At 42.9% G+C, this 9,375-nt stretch overlaps 2 protein-coding genes across 3 annotated transcripts in view; both read right to left on the bottom strand.

Annotated features, from left to right (window-relative positions):
- Positions 1 to 1,565: 1,565 nt before the first annotated feature.
- Positions 1,566 to 7,434, bottom strand: si:dkey-32e6.3 (uncharacterized). The gene is made up of 5 exons (XM_023991064.1): positions 6,781 to 7,434; positions 6,091 to 6,485; positions 4,444 to 4,604; positions 2,111 to 2,243; positions 1,566 to 1,971 (listed from the first exon to the last, which is right to left on the bottom strand). The coding sequence occupies exons 1-5, from the start codon at positions 7,094 to 7,096 to the stop codon at positions 1,795 to 1,797; spliced, it is 1,182 nt and encodes a 393-aa protein (XP_023846832.1). The 5' UTR covers positions 7,097 to 7,434; the 3' UTR covers positions 1,566 to 1,794.
- Positions 7,435 to 7,662: 228 nt separating this feature from the next.
- The window catches only part of usp19 (ubiquitin specific peptidase 19), a 38,439-nt gene continuing 36,726 nt past the window's right edge, over positions 7,663 to 9,375 (bottom strand). For both annotated transcript variants that reach the window (XM_070444451.1, XM_070444453.1), the window contains exon 25: positions 7,663 to 9,162. In XM_070444451.1, the coding sequence (XP_070300552.1) occupies positions 9,022 to 9,162 (141 nt within the window). In that variant the 3' untranslated portion in view covers positions 7,663 to 9,021. The remainder of the gene's footprint in view (positions 9,163 to 9,375) is intronic.

Below are 9,375 nucleotides of genomic sequence, written 5' to 3'. Positions count from 1 at the left end.
GGCCTGATTGTGCTTTTAAAAGGCGTCTGCATGCTTCCCAGCTAAAACAGTTTGTGCATATATAATGACGGCACTGGGATGTTTTTGTTCGTTGTGGACTTCAATTAATGTTTTTTCGGCTGTTCGGACACACAAAACAATGTTCTAGAGGCAAGCCAAAGTCAGTAGCCGAAGTCTACGCCTCWTGGTCGGTGATTGGTCAACAGTAGGGATTCTTCAATGAAGTCTTTGTCATTCAACGAGACGACTCGTTTTCATGAAAAAAATCTAATTGAAAAATACTGCACCAAACAGTTAAATATAAAACTGCACGACTAAGATCTCCTTGGCAAAAACATAAAAATGAATGAACGTTTTTTTGAGTTATTCTGACTAGTTTGAGGAAGTGTATACAACTAGTGTCTCAAAATGGACAAACCATACTATTGTCGCTTTTTTCAAGCAAAGGGAGTATGCGAGCACACTCATTCGGTTCTCCAAGCTGAGTTCGGCTAGGTGCTAGCCGAACTGAAGCATGCTGACGCCTTTATCTTCCACAATTACCCACATCCTGGTGATTGTGATGTGCTACTTTGAAAAGGTGTCTCAAATTTGCAGTAGTCAAACGCCACACTTCCTTCAAGCTTAAAAATAAATATGCTAATACTAATCATTGATTCGACTTATATACCGAGTAAAAAACATTAAGGACACCTGCTCTTTCCATGACAGACTGACCAGGTGAATGCTAAGATCCCTTATTGATGTAACTTAGGTTAAAGAAGGATTTTTAAGCCTCGAGACAATTGAGACATGGATTGTGTATGTGTGCCATTCAGAGGGTGGTGAACGGGCAAGACAAAAGATTGAAGTGCCTATGAACGGGGTATGGTATTAGATGTCAGGCGCACCGGTTTGGGCCAAGAACTGCAACGCTGCTGGGTTTTTCCAAGCTCAACAGTTTCTCGTGAGTATCAAGAATGGTCCACCACCCAAAGGACATCCAGACAATTTGACACAACTGTGGAAAGCATTGGCGTCAACATGGGCCAGCATTCCTGTGGAACACTTTTGACACATTGTAGAGTCCATGCCCCGAAGGAAGGTGTCCTTAATGTTTTGTACAGTRGGTGTATATCGCTTTTCTAGACACCCAAAGAGCTTTACATTGTAATGGGGCCGCTCACCTCATCCACCACTATGACAAACCTTCAAGAGAAAGCGTGACACACATTCCCTGGATATATACTTTTTCCCCACATGAGAGCGCTTCCAAAGAAAGTAAAGTCATTTTCAGTGCAAATAAACTCCAAACCACATAAACCCAAATGATATTAGGTCAAACTCATCCATTGTTTTGCCATGATAAATAGTCAAACAGTAATACTAATTGTGGTTAATATTAAAGTAATTTGTCTGTAGACTAGAGTATGATTTAAGTTGTAACAGTTAGTCTTACTGCTCAACCATGCAGCTCTCTCTCTCTCTTTGTAATATTAGAAACATTCAAGTATGACCATTCAAGTCTTTTCTGAACAAATTTTGGTGCACATAAACAATGCCTTTATATCAATTACCAATTTAAAAAATATATATATTATAATTTAAAAACAGCAGCAAAATAATACTACAAAATAATGCCTTCTACATATGCAATATATTGGTTGCCAGTGTCACACACCCTGAGAATATTGACCTTAGAGGACGAGTTGGAGCAACTACAGGAGCTCCCTTTTACCTTCCACCTCCAGTCTACAGACCTGAGTTCTCCCAACCCCTTCTCACCCTGGACCTCTGGGCTACAGACAAACCACTCTAGCCTGCCCCCTGCTGAAGGTTCCTGTCATAGTTCTCCTGGCAGATGCTGATGCACTGGGTGAAGTACTCTGGGTCTGAGATGGCCCTGAGCAGGTCGTTCTGGACCAGACAGAGGTCATACAGCTCTGAGGTGGAGGCTGTGCGGGTTCCTGAGCCGTCTCGGTCCAGAAACACCTTCAGAACCATGGAGCAAGAACAGAAACAACATGAGGATATTGAAGGCAAAAAACGTATCTGCAAGGGGAAACTAATCCACATCCATATGAGTATGCATAAACCATCCAAAAGCACATTAATCGAGGCAAAAACACACCTTTGGGTGGACAATGGTGTCTTTGTCATTCTGTCGAATGTTGTCATCGATGAAGATGTGCTGGACATTCTGGTCGAAGGGGTCCACCCACAGAGGTTTCCCTCCCAGGATGGAGTAGGTGTTCCTGGCCCACCTACAGATAGAGAGCCCAGTGTCCTGACTAGAGGTCGACCAACTAATCGGAATGGCCGATTAATTAGGGCCGATTTCAYGTTATCATAAAAATCGGTAATCYGCATTTTTGAACACCGATCACGTCCGATTACATTGCACTCCACGAGGGGACTGCGTAGCAGGCTGACTACCTGTTATGCGAGTGCAGCAAGGAGCCATGGTAAGGTGCTAGCTAGCATTAAACGTATCTTATGAAAACAATCAATCTTAACATAATCACTAGTTAACTACACATGGTTGATGATATTACTAGTTTATCTAGCTTGTTCTGCGTTGCGTATAATCGATGCGGTGCCTGTTAATTTATCATTGAATCATAGCCTACTTAACCAAACGGTTATTTAACAAGCGCATTCGCGAAAAAAGCACTGTCGTTGCACCAATGTGTACCTAACCATAAACATCAACGCTTTTCTTAAAATCAATACACAAGTATATATTTTTAAACCTGCATATTTAGATAATATTGCCTACTAACATGAATTTATTTTAACTAGGGAAATTGTGTCACTTATATTGCGTTCTGTGCAACAGAGTCAGGCTATATGCAGCAGTTTGGGCCGCCTGGCTCGTTGCGAACTGTGTGAAGACCAACTTCGCCAAATGGGGGATGACTTAACAAAAGCACATTTGCGAAAAAAGCACAATCGTTGCACGGATGTACCTKACCATAAACATCAATGCCTTTCTTAAAACCAATACACAGAGGTATATGTTTTTTAAACCTTTAGTTAAAAGAAATCCAGGTTAGCAGGCAATATTAAACTAGGGAAATTGTGTCACTTCTCTTGCGTTAATTGCACGCAGAGTCAGGGCATATGCAACAGTTTGGGCCGCCTGGCTCGTTGCGAACTAATTTGTCCGAATTTTACGTAATTATGACATAACATTGAATGTTGTGCAATGTAACAGGAATACTTATGGATGCCACCCGTTAGATAAAATACGGAACGGTTCCGTATTTCACTGAAAGAATAAACGTTTTGTTTTCAAAATGATAGTTTCAGGATTTGACCATATTAATGACATAAGGCTCGTATTTCTGTGTGTTATTATGTTATAATTAAGTATATGATTTGATATTTGATAGAGCAGTCTGACTGAGCGGTGGTAGGCAGCAGCAGGCTCGTAAGCATTCATTCAAACAGTACTTTRGTGTGTTTGCCAGCAGCTCTTCCCTGTGCTTCAAGCATTGAGCTGTTTATGACTTCAAGCCTATCAACTCCCGAGATTAGGCTGGTGTAACCGATGTGAAATGGCTAGCTAGTTAGCGGGGTGCGCGCTAATAGCGTTTCAATCGGTGACGTAACTCGCTCTGAGACCTTGAAGTAGTTGTTCCCCTTGCTCTGCAAGGGCCGCGGCTTTTGTGGAGCGATGGGTAACGATGCTTCGAGGGTGGCTGTTGTCGTTGTGTTCCTGGTTCGAGCCCAAGTAGGGGCGAGGAGAGGGACGGAAGCTATACTGTTACACTGGCAATACTAAAGTGCCTATAAGAACATCCAATAGTCAAAGGTATATGAAATACAAATGGTATAGAGAGAAATAGTCCTATAATAACCTCAACCTAAAACTTCTTACCTGGGAATATTGAAGACTCATGTTAAAAGAAACCACCAGCTTTCATATGTTCTCATGTTCTGAGCAAGGAACTTAAATGTTAGCTTTCTTACATGGCACATATTGCACTTTTACTTTCTACTCCAACACTTTGTTTTTGCATTATTTAAACCAAATTGAACATGTTTCATTATTTATTTGAGGCTAAATTGATTTTATTGATGTATTATATTAAGTTAAAATAAAAGTGTTCATTCAGTATTTTTGTAATTGTCATTATTACAAATAAATAAATAAATAACATTTTTAAACAAAATCGGCCGATTAATCGGTATCGGCTATTTTTGGTACTCCAATAATTGGTATCGGCGTTGAAAAATAATAAACGGTCGACCTCTAGTCCTGACTACATCAGCGACACTGAAACTTTCACTGAGGACAATACAGAAAGAACTTCTCCATTACAACTCAAACTTGGACTAAATTACCTATTGAAAGATGGATTTATGAGCTTGCCCGAAAACTAGGGCACCTCCAATACTCGAGTGCCTTCATTGGTGTGATTAGTCTAGCCACTAGTCTTTCGGAGAAAGTCCACCTACCAGTCAAAATGGTCCTGGAAGCCCCCCAGGCACTGGACAGAGCTGAGGTACTGGTACAGGGCTCGCTCCCCGTCACGGGTCGACAGACGCTCCTCTGCCCGGGTCAGGACCGCCCCCTTCTTACTGCAGCGGATCTGGCCTGGCGTCTCATTCACACTCAGCTGGGGAGGGAGCAGAAAGAACACAGCTGGCTTTAGCATCTGTTACACTCTCTCTGACCAGCAGCGTATTAGAGATGCACAGGTATCAGGTATCTAGCAGAAATTATGGAAATCCTCTGTACTTCAGCACAGCTATCATTTTAGAATCAGGGGAAACAATTAAGCTTACAGGTCATGCAAATTCCAAACCTGCTAAATCAAATGATCTTCTTTCACCCTCAATCTCGGTGCCGACACTCTTACACAAATAGTCCTTGACAGGAGACAGTTTGAATAAGTCATCATCTGGATGTTTCTTTTTTTTTTATTGCAGCTAACTGTGTGTGCCGTAGCAGCCTTTGAGCATCCTCCTAGCAGAAATCGATGTGTTCTGCTCCAGTAAACGAACAGGTACAAGAACACACTGAGGGGGCTGAGAAGAGACTGCAGGCACACTCTATACCCAGGAGAGTCGCACCACCCACCCTACATCTCACTGTGAATGACCTTCTGAACAGGGCACTGTTCCAACATCTGGGAACAAGCTTACAGATCAGATTTTTGACCCCTATATCCCACTGCCACAAGCTCACAAACACACACACAAGCCCAGATGCACACACACACTAACGGGAGTCTTTCAGATGACACAGACATGGCCCAAGTTTAAAAATGGGTCTATAATTGTGAAGTGTGGTTGACCTCTTCAAATCAGGCAGAGGAGGAAGAACATAATTCCTCTCAAAGGACTATGACTCACTCTCAGTAGCACATCCACCTGTAACATGGTGTCACCCTCTCAATGACAAGCTGCAACAGAGAGCAGCCCACAATGAGTAATGATTGCAAGTACTGGGCTATTGGCAGGTTAGCTAACAGTAGTGATTATGATAAGAGCAATGTGCCCATTTAATATGGTAGCCTGTGAGTAAGAGCTTGGTAAAATGCCAGGACAACAATCATTATTGCTACTGTCCTAATGACACCACATCCAGCATCACACCCACAACCCAAAGCACTCATCAAAATGGTCAAAGAATCCAGTCACCCAAGTCATAGATATAGACTCTCTGCTACCGCACAGCAAGCGGTACCGGAGCGCCAAGTCTAGGTCCAAAAGGTTCCTTAATAGCTTCTACCCCAAGCCATAAGACTGCTGAACAATTAATCAAATGGCCACCTGGACTATTTACATTGACCCCCCCACCCCTATGTTTTTACACTGCTGCTACTRGCTGTTTATTATGCATAGTCACTTTAACCATACCTACATGTACAAATTCCCTCAACTAACCTGTACCCCTGCACATTGACTCGGTAACGGTATCCCCTGTATATAGCCTCGTTATTGTTATTTTATTGTGTTACTTTTCATTATTTTTTTACTTTAGTTTAGTAAATATTTTCTTAACTGCATTGTTGGTTAAGGGCTTGTAAGTAAGCATTTCACGGTAAGGTCTATTGTTGTATTCAGCGCATGTGACAAATACAATTTGATTTGATTTACCTTAAGTGCTGGAAGGTCAGGGAAGAGTGGGTGGGAGCCCTGAGTGAGGGCACGGGACACTGCAGACAGCACACGGGGAAGGTCAGAGCCAAAAGTGCGGAACAGGATAGCAAAGTCCCTCCCTTCTGCCACCAGGTCTTTCAGTAGCTGGAAGAAGGAGGGCAAGATCCAGTGGTACAGCTGTCCATCCTCCCCCTTCACAGCCAGCTCATTGTCCCCCTTCAGCTCCTTCGGCCATCGCAGCATCGCCAGGTGCTCATCCAGCACGCCCCGGAATCGCCGACCTGCAGTGGAGCTGGTGAAGCCTGCCACCCGGCCAAACTGGGAGTAGTAGCTGACAGCGCCCTCACATGGTGGAAGTAGGGAAGGTGAGTCACTCATCCACATCCATTTACCTACACAGCAGATAAAGAAGCAGGTGTTAAGCAATTGCACACAACAATGACATCACCATGGCAGGTAGGCACAGTAGTGACTCCACTTACTGAATTTTCATGTCATTTATAGAAAAAGGAGAGGTGTGCCACTACATTGTAAGTGGGGCATTTGCTCCTTGAAAAATATTTTGTTTCATTTTCATAGACCACTACTTCAAATAAAACTGTCAACATGTAGGAACTAAGTGACCTTTTAGACTGAGGTCGCCTGGCCCCTCAGAGGCTTGTTACTTATATTGCAACCTGGTCTTACCTTGTTTACTCATTTGTCCCCATGTGACTGTGGAAATAAAGTAATCCAAAGCTGCAATAGTTCCTTGACTTGTCACAGCATCAGACACCAAGATGGTGTTATTGAGGTCAATGTGAAGGACAAGCTTTTTCTTCTTTACACACAACCCATGAGGGACAGACACTGTTCGGGCTTCTTCAGTGGCACAGCAATCGTTCGCATTTCCTTTGGKGTGTGGAGTCGGGTGCTTATCTGTCAACGGGTCATGTCCATTACGATTGTCTTCATTGTTTAGAGAAGCTGAGGGAAGATCACCTGTCTTGTCGCAGTATGCCATTATGTGGCTCCACTCTCGAATTATCGGTTGTGGAAACCTGATTTTCTTTGACTAACTAACGTTGGCTAGCTAACCAAGTTGTCATTGAGAATACCCAGAGGGTTAATAAGGCAAGTTACTGAAACCCGAACCTCTTCGTCCACAACAGTAGCTGTATTTGTAGCTAACTAGCTACATGGCTATAAGACAGCTATTACACTTGTCAAAACAGGTTCGTTTTGCAAAACATAATTTAAAAGAGCTGTCTAAGTTGGTACAACTAGTCACATAAAAATACCACACTCCGGCTTTTCCGTTGACTCAGCGCCAGTAAATGTTTTTTACTTCCTCATTCTTTAACGCCGTTTCTTCTTCCCTTACTGTAGTGTGGCGTCTGCAAGTAAATACAGTAAGAAGCGCCATCTAGAGGAGCAGTGCCGGTTGGAGGACCAACAACTTCACAAAACATACACATACTGAGGGTAAAGAAAATAGCTGATTTGGTGGAAAATTAAACGTTCCCAAACTAATCTCTACTATGAAACTTCATTCACGTTACTACTGAATCAGTGTGTACACAAACAACCTTTTAACGCTTCTCAAAAAGGGTTTTATTTATATTAAACCATTTATTATATTCACAGCAGCATTCTCATTAATCCCCACTTTATATATGCAGTCCATTACAAAGGAAGGGAGGGGAGGGGTGTACAAGACAGTCCACTCAAACAGAAATAAAGATATGTAGCAGGAGAGGTAACCGCATTCTATTCTAGGGCTACTGTGTATCAACATGCACATTTCAGTGTATATCAAGCCGGTATCTTGCCAAAAATTGCATCCACAGGATTGGATAATTTACCAAGTAAAAATAAAATAAATCTAAAGGAAAGCAACTAAATCCAGGTGAGTATGAAAGTAGTAAACAGAAAGACAGTAACTTGTTAAAAACTTTAAAAAGGTAGACTCGGTGAAATGAGCAGCACCAGAGAGATGAGCGAGATGCAACACGTTTGTATTTATTAGGAACCCCCCCATGCAACACTTTGCTCTCACACGGTGTATCTGCACTGGTTCACTTCAGGCTGTTCAGTGTGGTAGCCAAGGCACCAAAACAGCAGAGAAGGTTAGCCTCACGCGTCACTCAGTTTTAGACATTGACACACTATGCCATTTACTCTCTGCATCGGTCATACCGCTGAGTCTACCTTAAATTTCTTCACCGTCACACTTTTACATCAATTTCAACCCAGCTTACAGAATCCAACAGAAATTACAAAACATCAGACCAGGCAATACCTCAATGAGAAGTATCAAATAAAAACAAATGCTTACACACAGACACACACATCTCCCATCCTCCCACCTCACCATTTCCCCTCATATTCACAACAGGTTGTTGTTCTGGGGGGGAAATTAGTTTGGTGTTGGCGACTTCCCTTTGTGACCTCTGAGCCAAAGCATGATCATGGGATAAATAGGTGTCATTTAAAGTGGCGTTTTAGGGGATACCCAAACAAAGGTGCATTCTATCAGCCAACAATGGGCTGCAACCCAGAGGCTCTAGGACAACAGGAGTGTGGAGGCTTTTGTTGTATGTGCAAACATGCCGTTTGTATGCGTGTGTGCGCTTAGTATGTGTAAGGAAATACATTGCATGGATATTACTACATATACAGTATGAGTTGGTCTGGATCGGTTGATGTGTAAATACAGATGAACGTGGAAAATGTGTGAGTCTGTGGGTCTGTCCACCGCATCTGTGGTGACGGGTACATGTGCTGGTCTTTCGGCCACAGAACCAGTTCTTTAATTTCTAGCATTGCACCAGTGAGGGACACACTAAAGATGCCGAGTTAATTAGTAAGCACTGAAGTGTCTTTTACTGAGGAGAATATTTCCACAACTGGAACTTAACGCCGTGTCGGTGGCACCTCAGCTATGCCCTAGTCCACCTCCTCCATGTTGCTGTAGGACGGAGTAGCACATTCTCCAGAGTGTGCAAACAGCTCAGAGGTCACTTCTGGGGTCAGCGGAGGGGGTCCTTCAGGGTCCAGGTCTGTCCCAAAGAGGGCCTGGCTAGAGGCCTGTAAAATAAACCAGTGTAAATCAATCATGCCTTTTCTGGACCAGCTCCCTGACAGGAAGACCAGACCTGTCTGTAAACAATGCAAAAACACTGGACTGACAGACTGACCACTCCTTGCAGCAAAAATAACATTTGGGAAAACATAACCATTTCCAACTGGCAGGACAATTTCCATGTTTGAAATAATATCTGAAAAATTCCTGACAGTAAC

This window comes from Salvelinus sp. IW2-2015, linkage group LG7 (assembly GCF_002910315.2).
Source record: "Salvelinus sp. IW2-2015 linkage group LG7, ASM291031v2, whole genome shotgun sequence".
NCBI lineage: Eukaryota > Metazoa > Chordata > Actinopteri > Salmoniformes > Salmonidae > Salvelinus > Salvelinus sp. IW2-2015.
Note: the sequence above shows the minus strand (reverse complement) of the source record. Positions and strands in the feature narration are given on the sequence as shown.